The sequence below is a fragment of the Oncorhynchus clarkii genome, chromosome 5 (assembly GCF_045791955.1).
Source record: "Oncorhynchus clarkii lewisi isolate Uvic-CL-2024 chromosome 5, UVic_Ocla_1.0, whole genome shotgun sequence".
Taxonomy (NCBI): domain Eukaryota; kingdom Metazoa; phylum Chordata; class Actinopteri; order Salmoniformes; family Salmonidae; genus Oncorhynchus; species Oncorhynchus clarkii.
The window spans coordinates 33658715-33678504 of NC_092151.1; the positions used below are offsets into that span (position 1 = coordinate 33658715).

A 19790-nucleotide genomic window follows, 5' to 3' on the forward strand; every position below is an offset into this window, starting at 1 on the left:
CACCGTGCTTCTACACCTGCATCGCTTGCTATTTTGGGTTTTAGGCTGGGTTTCTGTACAGCACTTTGAGATATCAGCTAATGTACAAAGGGCTATATAAATACATTTGATTTGATTTGAGGAAATTAATGCGAGCCCCGGTATAAAAGCCAGAAAGGTGGGGCTTCTGAGGGCGGGCTTGGCATCCATTGACCTGTTGGGCGTGATTTCAGGTGAACATGATTGGTCGTTGCCTCTCCATAGTATGTTATACCTCGTTCCCCCCAGGGGACAGTAGTTATATTCATAACTGTACGTTCATTTGGCTCCCAAATGGCTCTTCGTTCAGTACTGCAAAATGAGAACGCTTGCAGTAACAGTATGCCAATAAAAAAAAACACATGAACGTCTATCACAGATGCAGTTAGGTTCTTGGAGTTCACCAAAAAGATATGTCAAAAAAGAACCGTTCGTTCGTGAACGACTCATCACTAGTAGAGGGACAGACAGAGCTGTAGGACTGTCTTAAGCATATCTCAGGGGATGGATCCATGTTTCCTTGATCCCTCATCTTGATATAAATAGAAACAGGAGTGCAGGAGCAGCTCATTCTTTTCTTTCAATTGCAGTTGAATCCCTGGAGGCTTTTTTCTCTCTGTCCCTCAGCCCACTTAATTGACCTCTTCTTACTTATGGACCACAGTGATACCAGGAAGTGGGGAGGGAAGGGCAGCACAAGGGGGTTGAGGTTTCTAATAAGACAAATGGCTTGACACTGAAGACCTGCGCGGGGGCACTTGGAGGACACTGTAAATTAGCCTTTGTCTGTTCTAAATAATAACACACTCCCAATCACCGGCTGTGTGTGATTCGACATATTGTGTGTGTAGCCAGTGTATGTGTGTCTGCGTAGCAGTATGTAGGCTACAGCAGTGTGTGTGGGTGAACTGGAAGGTGGGTAGGAGTTACTGTTATCTGTGGACACAGTACAAAGTGTCTGCCAGCGCCGGTGGCAAAATGAAACAGGAGCAGGTAGAAGATTACAAAATTCAATTTAAGGCAATGGAGGGGGTAGGTCTTTGACATGAGGTTTCACACTGCCACTGCGTTTGTTTCCTTCCAGTGTCACAGCAACAGATCAGCCATAGAATCTCTCCCCTCAATGTCAGTCTCAGATCTGCTGTAAAACAGGCAGACTCTGGCTCTCCCTATTTGTCTTAGCTTCAGGACCCACCGTGGTGCCAGCTGTAGCTATTAATAAACACTTCAGTAGGGATTGTAGTGTTGGGGGATTGGGATGAGGGAATAGTCTGCACGAGCCTGGGGTATCCTATCCATGCAGCCACAGTTTTCACACAAGGCGTCCGGGAAACTACTGCACATCGGCACCAATTTGAGGTCATGCCTGCAATCTAGGCAGGAACAAAATCCTGCTACTGAGACACAGTTGAGGAGTTCAAGCTCAGGATATCAACATGTAAGAACGATCAGGGGCATCATTTGTTTGCCTCACTGGGCTCAGTGCTGTTTAGTCTCGTTTCCGTCAGTCACTGCCTTTTTTATATACAGATTTAGCCTCTCCTTTAGAGAGTCAATGGGAGTGTGATGTAGTGGAGCTAGACAATGGAGAGAGTGTTCAGGGACTAGTTCATCATTCACCACCTAAACCCTCCACTCAACCATGAGACTACCCCACACCTCCATTCTTTACATAGACAATTGTGATCTGCTCACTGAATCGATTAACAAATCAGTTAATTAATAATAAAATAATAGTGAAAAAAATCGGATGACCAACACATTAAGCAGCTCTCTAGCAGACCATAGATCCCGTTAGCGGGGATGAGACCGGATTTGAAAAATGGGGACAAAATATCAAACCAGAAGCTATTGCATATTCATTAACAAGCCTCAGTGGAATGCGTGATTTGAGCACTTAATGGCTACTTAAAGCCGAAGAGAGAGCGAGAGAGAGCGCGAGAGAGAGATAGAGAGAAACAGAATGGCAGTGTTTAATGAAAGTGTTCTATAAATCAGGGATGGGCAACTCCAGTCCTCGGGGGCCTGATTGGTGTCTCACTTTTGCCCCAGGCCCAGCTAACACAGCTGACTCCAATAATCAACTAATCATGATCTTAGTTTAGAATTAAATTAGTTTAATCAGCTGTGTTTGATAGGGAAAAAATGTGACACCACTCAGGGCCGCAAGGACTGGAGTTGCCCATCCCTGCAGTAAATGTTTTTTAGAGGGACACTTGTCACGTACTGGAGGGTAAATTAGCCATGGGACATGCAAACAGTGGGCTGTGTCGGTCTGAACAATACCTCAACTGGTGGCACTGATTTGACACTGATTTTTATTCATGCCTCTGCCTGATGATATTATATTGGAACACGGAGCACAATCCGATGATTCTAATGAACTGTATAAGATCACGTCACCAGTGATATCTAGAATCTAGAGAATATTCAGGACATGAAACCAGATTATTGTTTACTTGAAATCAAAGAACATTTCAGCTTCTTACGTATGTAGCGAACTTTGAAAAAGGGGCCGCTCTTTTTGAGTAGGAGAAGGAGATCAAAAAGGCAGGTACCTGACATGAAATCTTTTGACATGGAAATATCTTACACAAAATCTTAATCCTGTACACCTGGTTTTCAGTTTGACTTTTCACAGCCTGTTTCTATCGCTAGCTGTAGCAAGATGCTCATGATGATAAACAAGATATGACAATAATAAACATATATACAGTTGAAGTCGGAAGTTTACATACAATTAGGTCGGAGTCGTTAAAACTCATTTTTCAGCCACTCCACAAATTTCTTGTTAACAAACTCTAGTTTTGGCAAGTCGGTTAGGACATCTACTTAGTGCATAAAACAAGTAATTTCTCAAACAATTGTTTACAGACAGATTATTTCAATTATAATTCACTGCATCACAATTCCCGTGTCAGAAGTTTACATACGCTAAGTTGACTGTGCCTTTAAACAGCTTGGAAAAGTCCAGAAAATGATGTCATGGCTTTAGAAGCTTCTGATAGGCTAATTAACATAATTTGAGTCAATTGGAGGTGTACCTGTGGATGTACTTCAAGGCTTATCTTCATTGTAGGCCGAAGAACACCATCCCACGGGGGTGGCAACATCATGTTGTGGGGGTGCTTGCTGCAGGAGGGACTGGTGCACTTCACAAAATAGATGGCATCATGAGGGAGGGAAATTATGTGGATATATTGAAGCAACATCTCAAGACAGGAAGTTAAAGCTTGGTTGCAAATGGGTTTTCCAAATGGACAATGACCCCAAGCATACTTCCTAAGCAAAATGGCTTAAGGACAACAAAGACAAGGTATTGGAGTGGCCATTACAAAGCCCTGGCCTCAATCATATAGAACATTTGTGGGAAGAACTGAAAAAGCGTGAGCAAGCAAGGGGGCCTACAAACCTGACTCAGTTACCCCAGCTCTGTCAGGAGGAATGGGACAAAATTCACCCAACTTATTGTGGGAAGCATGTGGAAGGCTACCTGAAACGTTTGACACAAGTTAAACAATTTAAAGGCAATGCTACCAAATACTAATTGAGTGTATGTAAACTTCTGACCCACTGGGAATGTGATGAAAGTAATAAAAGCTGAAATAAAAAATTATTTCTACTACTATTCTGACATTTCACATTCTTAAAATAAAGTGGTGATCCTAACTGACCTAAGACAGGGAATTTCTACTAGGATTAAACGTCAGGAATTGTGAAATCTAAATGATTTGTCTAGGGTGTATGTAAACTTCCGACTTCAACTGTAGCTATATAGAATAGCCTTATAGTGCATACAGTGCATTTGGAAAGTATTCAGACCATTCAGACACATTTTGTTACGTTACAGTCTTATTCTTTCTATTACATTTTTTTGCCCCTTTTTCTCCTCAATTTCATGGTATCCAAATTGGTAGTTACAGTCTTGTCTCATCGCTGCAACTCCCGTACGGACTCGGGAGGCAAAGCTCGAAACACGACCCAACCAAGCCGCACTGCTTCTAGACACAATGCCTGCTTAACCCGGAAGCCAGCCGCTCCAATGTGTCAGAGGAAACACTGTGCACCTGGCGACTGTGTCAGCGTGCATGCGCCCGGCCCGCCACAGGAGTCGCTAGAGCACGATGGGACAAGGACATCCCTGCCGGCCAAACCCTCCCCAAACCCGGACAATGCTGGGCCAAATTGTGCACTGCCCCATTGGTCTCCCATTCGCGGCCGGCTGCGACAGACCCTGGACTCGAACCAGGATCTCTAGGATCACTGCGATGCAGTGCCTTAGACCTCCACGCCACTCGGGAGGCTGACAGCCTTATTCTAAAATTGATTAAATTGTTATTATTTTCTGATCAATCGACACAATACCCTATAATGATAAAGCAAAATCAGGTTTTTAGAATTTTTTGCTAATTTATAAAATAAAAGTTAAATATCACATTTTTACAAGTGTTCAGACCCATTACTCAGTACTTTGTTGCAGTACCTTGGGCAGCGATTACAGCCTTGGGTCATCTTGGGTATGACACTACAAGCTTGGCACACCTGTATTTGGGGTGTTTGTCCCATTCTTCTCTGCAGATCCTCTCAAACTATCAGGTTGGATGGGGAGCGTCGCTGCACAGCTATTTTCAGGTCTCTCCAGGGATGTTCAATCGGGTTTATGTCCGGGCTCTGGCTGGGCCACTCAAGGACATTCAGAGATTTGTCCCAAAGCCACTCCAGCTTTGTCTTGGCTGTGTGCTTAGGGTCGTTGTCCTGTTGGAAGGTGAACCTTCACCCCAGTCTGAGGTCCTGAGCGAACTGGAGTAGGTGTTCATCAAGGATCTCTCTGTACTTTCCTCCGTTCATCTTTCCCTCGATCCTGACTAGTCTCCCAGTCCCTGCCACTGAAAAACATCCCCACAGCATGATGCTGCCACCACCATGCTTCACCATAGGGATGGTGCAAGTTTTCCTCCAGACGTGACGCTTGGCATTCAGGCCAAAGAGTTCAATCTTGGTTTCATCAGACCAGAGAATCTTGTTTCTCATGTTCTGAAAGTCCTTTAGGTGTCTTTTGGCAAACTCCAAGCAGGCTGTCATGTGCCTTTTACTGTGGAGTTGCTTCCGTTTGGCCACTTTTCCATAAAGGCCTGATAGGTGGAGTGCTGCAGAGATGGTTGTCCTTCTGGAAGGTTCACCACAGAGGAACCCTGGAGCTCTATCAGAGTGACCCTCCCCCGATTGCTCAGTTTGGCCGGGCGGCCAGCTCTAGAAAGACTCTTGTTGGTTCCAAACTTCTTCCATTTAAGAATGATGGCAGCCACTGTGTTCTTGGGGACCTTCTATGCTGCATAAATGTTTTAGCACCCTTCCCCAGATCTGTGCCTTGACACAATCCTGTCTCAGAGCTCTATGGAACATTCCTTTGACCTCATGTCTTGGTTTTTGCTATGACATGCACTGTCAACTGTGGGACCTTTTTCTAGACAGGTGTGTGCCTTTCCAAATCATGTCCAGTCAATTGAATTTACCACAGGTGGACTCCAATCAAGTTGTTGAAACATCTCAAGAATAATCAATGGAAACAGGATGCACTTGAGCTCAATTTCGAGTCTCATAGCAAAGCGTCTGAATACTTATGTGAATAAGTATCTTCTGTTTTTTGTTTTTATAAATAAAAAAATTAAAAAATTGCTTTGTCATTATGGGGTATTGTGTGTAAATTGAGGGAAAAAAATATTTAATCAATTTTAGAACAAGGGGTCTGAATACTTTCCGAATGCACTGTATTTAATGTTGGCCATTTCAACTTAGGTTTCAGAATAAAAGGGACATAAAACTGCTCATCCATTTTCTTTATGTTTGACTTGATGTTTCTGCTAATATAGCTGAGCAAACGATGGATGGTTGCTGATGACAGAGATCTATCATAAAAGTTTTTTAAAAACTATGAAATTATTTAAAAAAAACCTTTGAGCATCACTTTAAATGTCCTATCTTGACCATAATCATGGAGGAAGCAGACAATGTTCTGTCATTTAACAGCTGATTGAAATAGTTCTCTCCAGTAGCGGTAAGCAGTGTAGCTCATAATTGCCTGATGGGGAAAAGTGGCCTAACTCAATTGAAGCTATGCACCATAGTAATACTCAAACTGTCATGCTGATTGAATGCTTATCCTGATGAGCACTCTTCAAGGTAAAAGTATTCCATTAATTGCACCTAACCGCGGTTTATATCATCAAATCATGGCTATTATTTCCTGAGGGGTTCATTGTTTCAGCCAACAAACTCAAATATGTGTAACATCTCTGTTGTGACTTCTACCATATGAAAATGTATTTATTGTGACTATGCTCTCAGTTTGTGTCTCAGTGCTATTTTCCATTACCAATGGCAAGAAAACACTCGTTCTCTCTATTTGAAAGGAAATATCAGAGGGGGGGCATTGTAGTGTACACAAAATTGAACACAAATGTAAGTGTTTTGGAGCTGTCTGAATGTAAATCTGTTCCAATTGAGCTTTCAGAGCATAAAGCATAGCATTGAGCTTTTAGGACATAAAGCATAGACTTCCTCTCAATGATTATATTTTTGATTTATAGGCGAGAAATATACCTCTGTACGAACTACCTCTGTGTAAACTACCTCTGTGTAAACTACCTCTCTGTAAACTACCCAGTTTTGTGTTCACCAGTTATAATCATATTATTGACACTTGCACAGTAAACCAGACTTGACATCATAACTAACAATTTACGTTTTTGTGAGTCCAAACACCTTTGATGACCAAACTGAAACAGCCTCAGAGGAAAAATCACACTATCTCTGATCCTTTCTCCCTTGTGTTTTAATTGGGCTTTGACCCAGCATGCAGCATTCCTCTCTCGTCCTCCTCTTGAGAACGGGCCGCAACTTACAGTCTTTCTCACCGCTTTCCGTTGGGACTGCCTGCACTGCACTGAGCCATAATGAAAGGCTGTGCTGGTCGGCAATATGGCTCTTTTATCAAGCTAAACCGAGCTGACGCCTGCTGCTCAATTATTAAACATTCCCCGAAATGAGCAACAACATACCATAGAAAAAAACCCTGCTGTAGACCCCCTTTAGTACTTTGCAGAGGACAGGGAGAAAAGTGTCTGTGTATGTTTGAGATGATGAGATTCACTTTGTCACTGTAATGGGGAGAAACACATTTGTACTAAGGCTACATTTCACTGGCATGTTTCCATGAAAACAAGAAAGTACAAGCCTTGGGATCCCCTTCCGGGAAAATCCATGCATTGTCTGAGAGAAAACTCAGATTGAATTAAATGAAGTTCCAATCAGAAATAATATGCCAGCCTTTAAAGTTGAGTTAATCACTTTGCAGGTAATACGAGGTCTCTGTATCTCCATGGATTAAGGGCACAACATGTTGACAGAGTGCAAAAGAATTAGCCACGCAACAGCTCTCCTTGTCATAGAGGAGCTTAGCCATTAAGAGGAATTTTAATGAATGGCTTGGTGCCTATAGGTGCTAAATGAAATATTTCTCAAATAACTCACAAAAGGTGAGGCGTTTAAAAATAATTAGAAAAGGTTTTGTGCAGAATGAACATTTGACGTCGGTGCCATGGGTGTTGTGAAATCAAATAAATGCCTTATACTTTTATTACAATGAATGACGCTGGAGGCTTACTTAGCTGCATAGACAACAAGGCAAAAATCAAAACTGATAAAACAATTAGCAAACTGCAGTGAGCAGTAAGGGTAAACAATGTTGATCAGAAAGTGATCATTCATATGGATAACATAGGTTCTGTGGACTTCTTTTGTTTTGCCGCACTATAGTAGCATCATTCATTCGACCTGTAAACACACAAGTGTGTAGATTAATTTACTCATTATACAAACCAAACATTTACAGGGTTTTAGTGTTTGCTTACTGTGATCTTTGGTTCCTTCCAGTTGAGTTTAATAAACATTACTTTGTCACTTTTTTTCTCTCCTCCTTCCAAAACGATACCTCTCGGAGCATAAATAATCCCATTTTACTAAATCACTTCAGGTGCGTATCCATTGATAAAACAGTGCATCTGTACAGGGAAACATGCTTCCTGAGATCAAACGTAGACGTGGTGCTGGTGGCTGGTGATTGTAATTACCCTGGTATTGGGTATAAATAAGTGCCTCATCCTGGCAGGCCTGGGGCATCCATCTGCATTAAACAGCCCTATCATAAGCTTTGGGATTACCCGTATTGCTAAGGCTCTTTTATGATTACCATAAATCTTCCCAAAACAGGCGGGAGCTAACCGAATGCCCCTTCCACTATGCCCTCTACTATTTTACTAAACACACTGCTGAGTTAAGCGGCTGGAGAGACTAGGCTGAAGAAGGCCGTAGCTACTGCAGTCTGGCAGGCAGGGGAACAAATGTTTTATTTTATTTCACCTTTATTTAACCAGGTAGGCCAGTTGAGAACAAGTTCTCATTTACAACTGCGACCTGGCCAAGATAAAGCAAAGCAGTGCAACAAAAACAACACAGAGTTACACATGGGGCAAACAAACGTACAGTTAATAACACAATAGAAAAATATGTATACAGTGTGTGCAAATGTAAGGAGGTAAGGCAGTACATAGGTCAATAGTGGCAATAGTGGTAATTACGATTTAGCAATTTTCACTGGAGAGATATGTGCAGATGAGGATGTGCAAGTAGAAATACTGGTGTGCAAAAGAGCAAAAAAACTAAAACAAATATGGGGATGAGGTAGGTAGTTGATTGTATGGGCTATTTACAGATGGGCTGTGTACAGCTGCAGCGATCGGTAAGCTGCTCTGACAGCTGACGCTTAAAAGTTAGTGAGGGAGATATAAGTTTCCAACTTCAGTGATTTTTGCAATTCGTTTCAGTCATAGGCAGCAGAGAAATGGAAGGAAAGGCAGCCAAAGGATGTGTTGGCTTTGGGGATGACCAGTGCACTATACCTGCTGGAGCGCGTGCTATGTGTTGCTATGGTGACCAGTGAGCAGAGATAAGGCGGAGCTTTACCTAGCAAAGACTTATAGATGACCTGGAACCAGTGGGTTTGGCGACGAATATGTAGCGAGGACCAGCCAAAGAGAGCATACAGGTCACAGTGGAGGGTAGTATATGGGGCTTTGGTGACAAAACGGATGGCACTGTGAAAGACTGCATCCAATTTGCTGAGTACAGTGTTGGAGGCTATTTTGTAAATGACATCGCTGAAGTCAAGGATCGGTTGGATAGTCAGTTTTACGAGGATATGTTTGGCAGCATGAGTGAAGGAGGATTTGTTGCGAAATAGGAAGCTGATTCTAGATTTAACTTTGGATTGGAGATGCTTAATGTGAGACTGGAAGGAGAGTTTACAGTCTATCCAGACACCGAGTTGTCCACATATTCTAAGTCAGAACCGTCCAGAGTAGTGATGCTAGTCAGGCGGGCAGGTGCGGGCAGCGATCGGTTGAAGAGCATGCATTTTGTTTTACTAGCATTTAAGAGCAGTTGGAGGCCATCGGAATGAGTGTTGTATGGCGTTGAAGCTTGTTTGGAGGTTTGTTAACGCTTGAAAAGCGTGCCCAAATTAAACTGCCTGCTACTCAGGCCCAGAAGATATGATATGCATATAATTAGTAGATTTGGATAGACAAGACTCTAAAGTTTCCAAAACTGTTAAAATGATGTCTGTGAGTCTAACAGAACTGATATGGCAGGCGAAAACCCAAGGAAAATTCAACCAGGAAGTACTATTATTTTGAAAGGCTGTTTTTCCATTGAAAGCCTATCCAACATACAAAGACTTAGGACCCAGTTCGTGAGCTCTGTTGCTTCCTCTACATGTGGCCATTCTTTAGGCATTGTTTCAGGCTTTTACTCTGAAAAAATGAGGGAGATACAGCACTTTCAATCAGAGGCCAGTGGAAATTTCCAGACATCAGCCATGCGCCTGATCGGGAACACGCCTGTCTTTTTTCTCCTTTCCTATTGACGAAGCTTTTGTCTGGTTGAAATATTATTGATTATTTATGACAAACACACCCGGAGGATTGATTTTAAACATCATTTGGCATGTTTCTACTAACTTTTATTGTACTTTTTAAAAACTTTTCATCTGGACTTATTGCACGCGATTTAAGCATTCGGATTACTGGACAAAACACGCAAACAAAAATAAGGTTTTTGGTCATACAGAGGGACATTATCGGACAAAACGAACATTTATTGTCTAACATGGAGACCTGGGAGTGCCACCAGGTGAAGATCATCAAAGGTAAGTGATTCCTTTTAATGCATTAAGGAGAAGTTTATCTTTATCCGTATGTTTAACACTTGTATCGTTTATCAATGTTTTATGATGAGTATTTCTGTAATTTGATGTGGCTCTCTGCACTTTCACCGGATGTTTGTTTGAGACAACGCATTTCTGAACATAAGACGCCAATGTAAACTGAGATCTTTGGATATAAATATGAACTTTATCGAACAAAACATACATGTATTGTGTAACATGAAGTCCTATGAGTGCCATCTGATGAAGATCATCAAAGCTTAGTGATTAATTTAATTGCTATTTCTGACAATGTTTAACTGTGATGAGAGGTGGTCGTTTGACCGCGGACCCATAACGGACGCAGGCAATGAGGCAGTGATCGCTGAGATCCTGGTTGAAAACAGCAGAAGTGTATTTAGAGGGCAAGTTGGTCAGGATGATATCAATGAGAGTGCCCATGTTTACGGATTTGGGGTTGTACCAGGTAGGTTCCTTGATAATTTGTGTGAGATTGAGGGCATCTAGCTTAGATTGTAGGACGTTAAGTATATCCCAATTTAGGTCACCTAACAGTACGAACTCTTACGATAGATGGGGGGCAATCAATTCACATATGGTGACCAGGGCACAGCTGGGAGCTGAGGGGGGTCTATAACAAGCGGCAACAGTGAGGGACTTATTTCTGGAGAGTTGGATCTTTAAAAGTAGAAGCTCATAGAAAAAAGTAGAAGATCTTTAGAAGTAGAAACTGTTTGGGCATAGACCTGGATAGTATGACAGAACTGTGCAGGCTCTCTCTACAGTAGATTGCAATTCCGCCCCCATGCGGCTCGTATAGGACCACCGAGGCAGTTAAAGCGGCAATCAGCAGTTTGAATAGTCCCCGGCCCTGTTTAGGTAAAACGCTCAGGGATGGGCCTGGATAAATATAACCACTCTCAAATTCATAGATAGATGCAAGGATTGACCATTCATGATATCTACACTATAGTTTTAACCATGGTTCGAGGCTTTTCGGTATTTATTTACATTTACTTTGTTTACTAACATTGGACTAAAACAAGCTGATATTTTAGGTTCCGATGGGGTACGACAGTTGAACTAAGCTCTTGAGGCATCTATAAGTTGTAATCTTCAAGAATCAATCGGTACATATCATTAATGTAGAAGTCCATCATTTGATGTAGCAACTGCAGATTGGTCCATTAAATAAGCCACCAGTAATAGGCATCCAGCCATGGAGACTGGGAGCAGGTTGATCCCCACCTCTCCTTTTTCTGCCACATTAGAAGACAGGCAGCCAGGGCAGGTCCAGTCGCTCTATTATGGGGGATCTTACTAATGCTGATCAATACCTCATTAATCCATGTTGTGACTTGGCTTGAATAGACTTGAATAATATGTTTTTTGGAATCTTATGAGTTGGAGAGCTTCACTTTTCAGTTAGGTCAAGACTGGGTTATGTACTGTAAACTAGCTAGTGGCCCTAAAATAATTCCTGCATTGTCTTTCATTTTGTCCTTTAAAGAAATACCCCTATAGATTAAACACACACACATATTATGAGTGTAGTAAACATAACAAACATGATGTTGTGACTAATCTACAGTATATCTAACCATCCAAGGAGCCAAGCCATGATGCCATATCAATGACTTATGTGAGACCTTAAAGCAGGAACAGTGTATATAGGATGTGTCACTGGAGCCATGCAAAATGTTTTTGCTTTTCATCATGTGCATGATTAAATATTGTGCCTCAAAATGCTACTGAAGCACAACACTGTACGAAAATAAGCTGATTGGTGAATAAACTATACAAACCAAAAACTAAACAAAGTGCATTAAAGCCAGAAAGCCGAACATGACACGTGGCAGTGTAATAACGCAGCTCCCTGAACCCGAGCTAGGTTGCTGGCCTCCTGGTTCTAAATAAAACATTTACGTTTCCAGTGTCTGGTTCGATTTATGAATCAAAACCGCAGAAATAATTGGAAACCGTCAAGGTTCTAAGTCGACTGTATTATGAACCAAGATTCAAGGGTGCTTACCCCATTATATATTACTTTTTCTGCACTATGTGGTCAAAATAACACTTTGATATTGTGAAAATGCAGTTTTCGTGTAAGAGCGGTTTGAAAACAACACCTGCAATTTCAGCCTGTTCAGGTGGGATGGAACTTTTGGCCCACGTGATATCACATTGCAATCTGATTATAATAGACCAATGACTGTTCATCTGGGTAAGGGGGTGGGCTCTAGACCATCAGCCAATCAGGGCTGTGCATGTAAATATCTTCACATTTGTTTCCTAACACCCACACAATCAGACTGAGCATTTGAAAGGACAAAGGGAAATAAATGATAAAAAATATATTTTGAAGTTATTTTCATTAAATAAACACACACAGTGATGTATTAGACATACAGTGACGATTTAAAAATACAATTACAAAAGCTGCATGGGGGTTTAACAGTCTATGCCTGATAAAGGATTTACCTCTCTTTCTTGAGCCTTTGTGTTTTTGCTTTTGGGTTTTTTTTTTAAAGGCTGATGTGACGGGTCATACCTCGCATTCCCTGGAGCCAGAGATGCAGGTGCAGGACCCAGTCCCGTTGCCGAGCACCTCCAAACCCTCTGGGGTGGCAGCCGGGTTGTAGCTCATGTAATATTCCTGCAGCTGGGAGCTCAGGTTCTGCTCTGGCTCGGGGCTCTTTTTCCGTCGCTTGCGGCCCACCACGGAGCTCTGCTGCAGGAGTCGTGCAGCGTTCGGGTAGCGCCTCCACGACACATAGATGACGGTCAGGATGAGCGACATGGAGAAGAAGAGCGCCACACTGCCCACCACTACCTTGTGGAAGGACATGAGCTCCAGCTCTGGGGGCTGAGTCACCACCAGGCTGCGGAGGGAGGGTGGAGCCTGGGGAGGGGAGTCTCTGGGATCAATTCCTACCCGGCTTGGGAAGGTCGGGCGGGGAAGGGGCTGAGGCCGAGGTGGGGGTAGGGGGGCCAGGGTTGTAGGTGGAGGCAGGGGTGGAGGGGGGCTGGTGGGAGCAGGGGTTGGGTCGGGTGTCGTCTCAATGAAATCTGGTGTCGGGGAAGGAGTTTCTGTCTGGAAGTAGTCTGTTTCCTCACAAATTCCGTTGTTCCTCGTAGCCTCCATGATCTTCTCTCCCTGGAGATGCTTTGGGCTGCTGCATATCATGGTGGTGTCTTTAGTGCCTCGAAAGTTTCTCAGCCAAGCCACCAGTGGGCAGATGCCTGTCCCACATTCCCACACGTTACCTGCCAGGCTGATGGAGGTCAGGGATATCCAGGCAGACACTGCCTCCTGGGACACGTTGGACAGTTTGTTGGACTCCAGATTGAGGATCTGTAGGTTGGGCAGGCAGTGGAATACGGCTGGGTCCAGGGTCTGGATCTCGTTACCAGACAAGTCCAGTTTCTGCAGCGTGTGCCAGCTCCAGGGCAGGCCCTGGTTGACTGCTCGGATGCGGTTCCACTGCAGATAGAGCCCCCGCAGGTTAGCAAGACGTGGAAACAGAAAGAAGTTGATCCGGGAGAACTGGTTGTGCTCCAGGTGCAGCTCCATGAGCCTCTGCAGCCCCAGGAAAGTGGTCCTGGTGAGGGCCCGGAGACGGTTGTAGCCCAGGTCCAGAAACTCCAGGCTGCGACATTCCAGGAAGGCGCGAATGGGGATGTTGGTGAGGCCGTTTGAGCGGAGGTGGAGGTTCTGCAGCTTCCTCAGGCCGTGGAACTGCCCCGGCTGCAGCATCTGGAGCTTGTTGTAGGACAGGTCCAGGCTGCGGAGGTTGGGCACCCCGTGGAAGGTGGCATTGTGGAGCTGAGAGATCTTGTTGGAGCTGAGGATCAGCTCTTTAAGCCTGCGGACCCCCTGGAAGGCCCGGCTATCTAGAGCAGAGATCTGGTTGTGGTCCAGGTAGAGCCAGAGGATTTGGTTGAGGTGGGCAAACTGGTAGGGGAGCAGTGTGTGCAGGTCATTGTAGCGGAGAGAGAGGCCTTGGCAGCCCACTGAGATGTTCTCAGGGACATCTGAGAAGCCAGCTGACTCGCAATGGACGATTTTCCCCTCACAACGGCAGCTGTGGGGGCAGGTGCGTTCACCAGAGCAGAGCAGCAGCAGGGCCTGGAGGACGAGGAGCAGGAGGAGTGGGAGGTGCGCCAGTCGTCCATCACACAGCTTAGAACCTACGGATAGAGAGACAGAAAGGGAGAGAAGAAGCAGGCATGTTAGAAAGGAATTCTTACTAATCCACATAGACAGAAATACCCATAAAATTATAAATATTAATGATTTTATAGTTCAATTAGAGTAAGTTCATCATTGCCACATTCAAGGATGTTCCGTACATTGTAAAAGGATATTCTGAAAAATATTTGATTTTAAATTAATACATATAACACCTATACATCATGTTTTCATATTATCGTTGCAATCAATATGAAATTGGTGTACAACAGTTAGTGCATTATGAATATTACGCTTTCAAGGTCTGTTGATTGACATTGCAAATATGTCTAAGTGCGCACACACAATGTTTGTATTGGGTAATTGTGCTCTCTTTTCACCCCGGTGAATCTGTGCAAGGCTCATAGTCTTGTGTTACAGCTCTTTGCATTTCTAATGCTGCAGTAGACAGCACACAGACTACAGGCTTATGCCCTGATAAACTAGTCAGGAGACAAGACCCTACTTGTCTTGACACATAACACTCCTCTCACCCCCTCTGTGATTCAACGCTTTGATCCTATTCTTCTCTGCTTTGTTCTCTTTGTGCAGCAGATAATAACGTCTTGTCCCCATTTTAAACCATTTGTTAGGAAACAAGAACACCTGTAGATTTAGCTCTAATTGAGGCACATTGCTGCCTGCTGTGTGAAGTCTTCCCTTTGCGCATAAAGACAGACAGTGTGACGTGACAGTTAGCAAAATTGAATTCCCTCGAGAACTGATGTGTCCATGAAGTGGCACCTTCAGCTGGAATGTTACTTCAATGTAATCGAGGAGGTCTCTAGGTTATGGATGGATGACTATGTATGTGTGATCAGAGGCTCCGTACAGTACATTGACATGGGGCCCCTGATCAAAGCAACCCATTCTCTAGGGCAGTGTTCCCGGTTTGATATCCGTGAGGACAAAAATGTGAAAAAATTCCCTATTTACTGAAATGACATAACTTGCACACCATGCCACTGATGAATGCTAGATATCACGCCCTCAATGAAACAATTGAATATTGAAGCGTATATATGAAATGTAAATGTATGTTCTAAGTAATTTAGCAGACACTCTTATGCAGAGCGACACAGTTGTTGCATTCATATTAACGTAGCTATGTGAGAAAACCACATATCAAAGTCAGATGCTAGGTTTTCATCAAATTGGCGACAGATTTTCATGCAAATATTCAAAAATCCACATGAAAGAAAATAAGCGCATTTTCCCACCAGTGGTGTGTTTCCACCATACTGACTTGATGCAGATAAAAATCAGTGCGTGATGATGTAGGTCACACAAAATGTACTTCGCTTAAATTTTCATGTACTGAATAAAAATCTAAAGTTCAATATGTTTCCATTGCATTTTCAACTCTACCAATAGTTTTGTCACAAAATCTGTTGCGTTAAATATCACATGTGCCGACTCTGGTCTTGGCACATGCACTCTAGCCAACAGCTCACAGACACAGTGCGGATAGGCTGAGTGGGGAGGCTACTTACATTATGAAATTATTATTGATAAGAGCGATATTTGTATTTGTCAAATGGCAGTCAAGCATCGATCATCACGTCACCAGAAAAAGACCCTTGATATTTATTTGAATGTACAGTTGAAGTCGGAAGTTTACATAAACTTAGGTTGGAGTCATTAAAACACATTTTTCAACCACCTCATGAATTCCAGAAAATTATATCATGGCTTTAGAAGCTTCTGATAGGCTAATTGACATCATTTGAGTGAATTGGAGGTGTACCTGTGGATGTATTTCAAGGCCTACCTTCAAACTCAGTGCCTCTTTGCTTGACATGGGAAAATCAAAAGAAATCAGCTATGACCTCAGAAAAAAAATTGTCTGGTTCATCCTTGGGACCAATTTCCAAACACCTGAAGGTACCACGTTCATCAATAGTACGCAAGTATAAACACCATGGGACCACGCAGTCGTCATACCGCTCAGGAAGGAGACGCATTCCGTCTCCTAGAGATGAACGTACCATGGTGTGAAAAGTGTAAATCAAAGGACCTTGTGAAGAAGCTGGAGGAAACAGGTAAAAAAGTATCTATATCCACAGTAAAACGAGTCTTATATTGACATAACCTGAAAGGCCGTTCAGCAAGGAAGAAGCCACTGCTCCAAAACTAATGATGACCATCGTTATGTTTGGAGGAAAAAGAGGGAGGCTTGCAAGCCGAAGAACACCATCCCAACCGTGAAGCACGGGGGTGGCAGCATCATGTTGTGGGGCTGCTTTGCTGCAGGAGGGGCTGGTGCACTTCACAAAATAGATAGCATCATGAGGGAGGGAAATTATGTGGATATATTGAAGTAACATCTCAAGACATCAGTCAGGAAGTTAAAGCTTGGTTGCAAATGGGTCTTCCAAATGGACAATGACCTCAAGAATACTTCCTAAGTTTTGGCAAAAAGGCTTAAGGACAACAAAGTCAAGGTATTGGACTGGCCATCACAAAGCCCTGACCTCAATCCTATAGAAGCTGTGTGGGCAGAACTGAAAAAGCATGTGGGAACAAGGAGGCCCACAAACCTGACTCAGTTACTCTAGCTCTGTCAGGAGGAATGGGCCAAAATTCACCCAACTTATTGTGGGAAGCTTGTGGAAGGCTACCCGAAACGTTTAACCCAAGTTAAACAATTTAAAGGCAATGCTACAAAATACTAATTGAGTGTATGTATGTAAACTTCTGATCCACTGGGAATATTATGAAATAAATAAAAGCTGAAATAAATAATTATCTCTGCTATTATTCTGACATTTCACATTCTTAAAATAAAGTGGTGATCCTAACTGACCTAAAACAGGGATTTTTTACTAGATTAAATGTCAGGAATTGTGAAAAACTGAGTTTAAATATAATTTGTTTAAGGTGTATGTAAACTTCCGACTTCAACTGTAGCATCAATCTCATCACCATGCACTTTCACCACCGTGTGAATTTCATCATAACTTATTTCATCTGTGACTCCAAGTTTCTTCAATATGATGGTTATTATATCAATATTTACGCATAAAGGCATTTCCACCGCAATTTCTCGCAAAAAGATCCCACCATGTCAAACGAACAAATTATCTGTCAGCATTTGTAAAATTGTACTGAAACTTACTGTTTCCATCATACCGTACCTGTCGAGATTATTTTATACAGTACTCGCATAAAAACTGTTGAAGGAAACTTGATTATAGTAAGTAGTTTTTTCCCTTAATAAAGTAGCTATCAACAAAGTTAGTGCTAGTAAGAAAAGACGAGGGAGTATAGTTCATAAAGGCAAGTGTTTTTTTTTCTTAGTGAGATTAAATACCAACCTTTGCTGCTGTTTGAGAAAAAAAAATAAGTGCATGCTTTTATCAATCTCTCATTCAGAATGTCCTAACCTGCAGTGCCTTCGTAAAGTATTCAGACCCCTTGACTTTTTCCACATTTTGTTATGTTACTGCAGTGTTACTCACTATTTTTTGTAAGGGGGCCACTTTGGGTTGAGACAATTATTCAGAGGGCCACACAGATGTTTAATTTGTACTTTTTCTTCCGACATTATCAATTGAGAGAAAATTCTAAGCAATAGAGCACATGCAATTTATTTGATGTACAGCACATCAAATATGTACACACACACACACATGTTATGTAGCCTATTCGATGTGTGCAAGACCCATATTAAGGGTTACCTCAGTAGTTCGATGAGCGAAAATGTGCCTTCTGCTCCTTGACTGAATTCATTCTACATGTATAGTCTGTTGGTGCTATCCTTGTGAGGCAATCCAGGTGTGCATTGGTCAGTCTGTTTCTGTTTTTGTTTCACAATATTCATTGTTGAAAACGTTTCTTCACATGAATAAGTGTTGACGTTGATAAAGTCCTTGTATTCCATGATATCCTTGAATCTTGACTCAAACTACTTCAACTCTTCCAACACACACAAATGCATCACAGCAAAAAATGTTGCAGTATGCTGGGTTGGATGTGGCGACTGCCCTGAGTTTTGGGAAATTTGAACAGTATGGTGATTTAATTTTGAAATGCTGTGACCACACGCAGCATTTTGCCCAGTTGTATCTTTCCTTGGAGCTGGAGATTCACCATGTTCAGGTAGCATGTGATGTCAGTTAAAAAGCCAGAATTAATATCCACTATGGATCATCCAGCTCTGGCTCCTCTCTCCCTTTGCTTGCAACACATTCATGAATTTGAGGGAGGAGAAAGAGAAATCTTTCCAAACTGCCACAAAACAGCCAACTCACCTCGCTGTGAAATATCAATTTGCCGTATTCCGTCTGGTATTCCTCCAGCAACTCAGTGCCCTCGCAATAATAAATGTTCACCACGTGCACGACTTGTTGCATCACATTCTTTGAGTTTAGCCACAAGTGCTTCCTGATGAATGATACTGTACAATGAAATGTAACAAATTGGGGGAAATCCTCTCTCTTTCTCACCAGGCCTATGAATCCCTTCTCCTTACTTCGCATGTTTGGGGTGCCGTCAGTGCACACAGATGCCAGATTTGACCAGTCAATATTATTATCAGCAAAAAATGTAACATGGGCAGTAAACATTTTTGAGGGAAGCGGACCCAAACACATAAATGGGCAATGTCACTTACATCAGTGCTTTTGTCAAACGCAATTCTAAAACACGGCACCACGAATATGTCAGTAATCAGTTGCTTACCGATGTCCTCGCCGATGTCTTTTTTGTGTCTTGTTATGGTCGAGTCAGAGTTGCAGTCCCTTAGTTTGTGAAATCAGCACATCGGCCACTTTCAGACAAAAAATATTATTTGACAATCTCCACATCTGTGAAGGCCTTCTTGTTTCTCGGAGTACCCACGCAATCTCATATGTTGCCTCTGTTGTTTTCTCTGCAACAGTGCTAGATCTGTCCATCATCTGTTGTTGTTCTTTGAGCTGTCCTTTGAGTTGTGCTATTTTGCGGTTTCTGTGGTTGCTTTGTGGCAGATATGTTTTGTCAAAGTGGGCATGATGTGACTGGAAATGTCACTCTAAATTTGCTCGTTTAACCTCTTTGATCTCTAGGGGCGCTATTTCATTTTTGGATAAAAAACGTTCCCGTTTTAAGCGCGATATTTTGTCACGAAAAGATGCTCGACTATGCATATTCTTGACAGTTTTTGAAAGAAAACACTCTGAAGTTTCAGAATCTGCAAAGATATTGTCTGTAAGTGCCCCAGAACTCATTCTACAGGCGAAACCAAGATGATGCCTCAACCAGGAAATGAGCAGAATT

The 19790-nt window shown here is 42.6% G+C and overlaps 1 protein-coding gene across 1 annotated transcript in view; it reads right to left on the reverse strand.

Moving 5' to 3' along the window:
* The window catches only part of LOC139409961 (leucine rich repeat transmembrane neuronal 4 like 1), a 67411-nt gene that overhangs the window by 20231 nt on the left and 27390 nt on the right, over positions 1–19790 (reverse strand). The window contains exon 2 of the mRNA XM_071155374.1: positions 12852–14491. Coding sequence (XP_071011475.1) covers positions 12852–14491 — 1640 coding nt within the window. The remainder of the gene's footprint in view (positions 1–12851; positions 14492–19790) is intronic.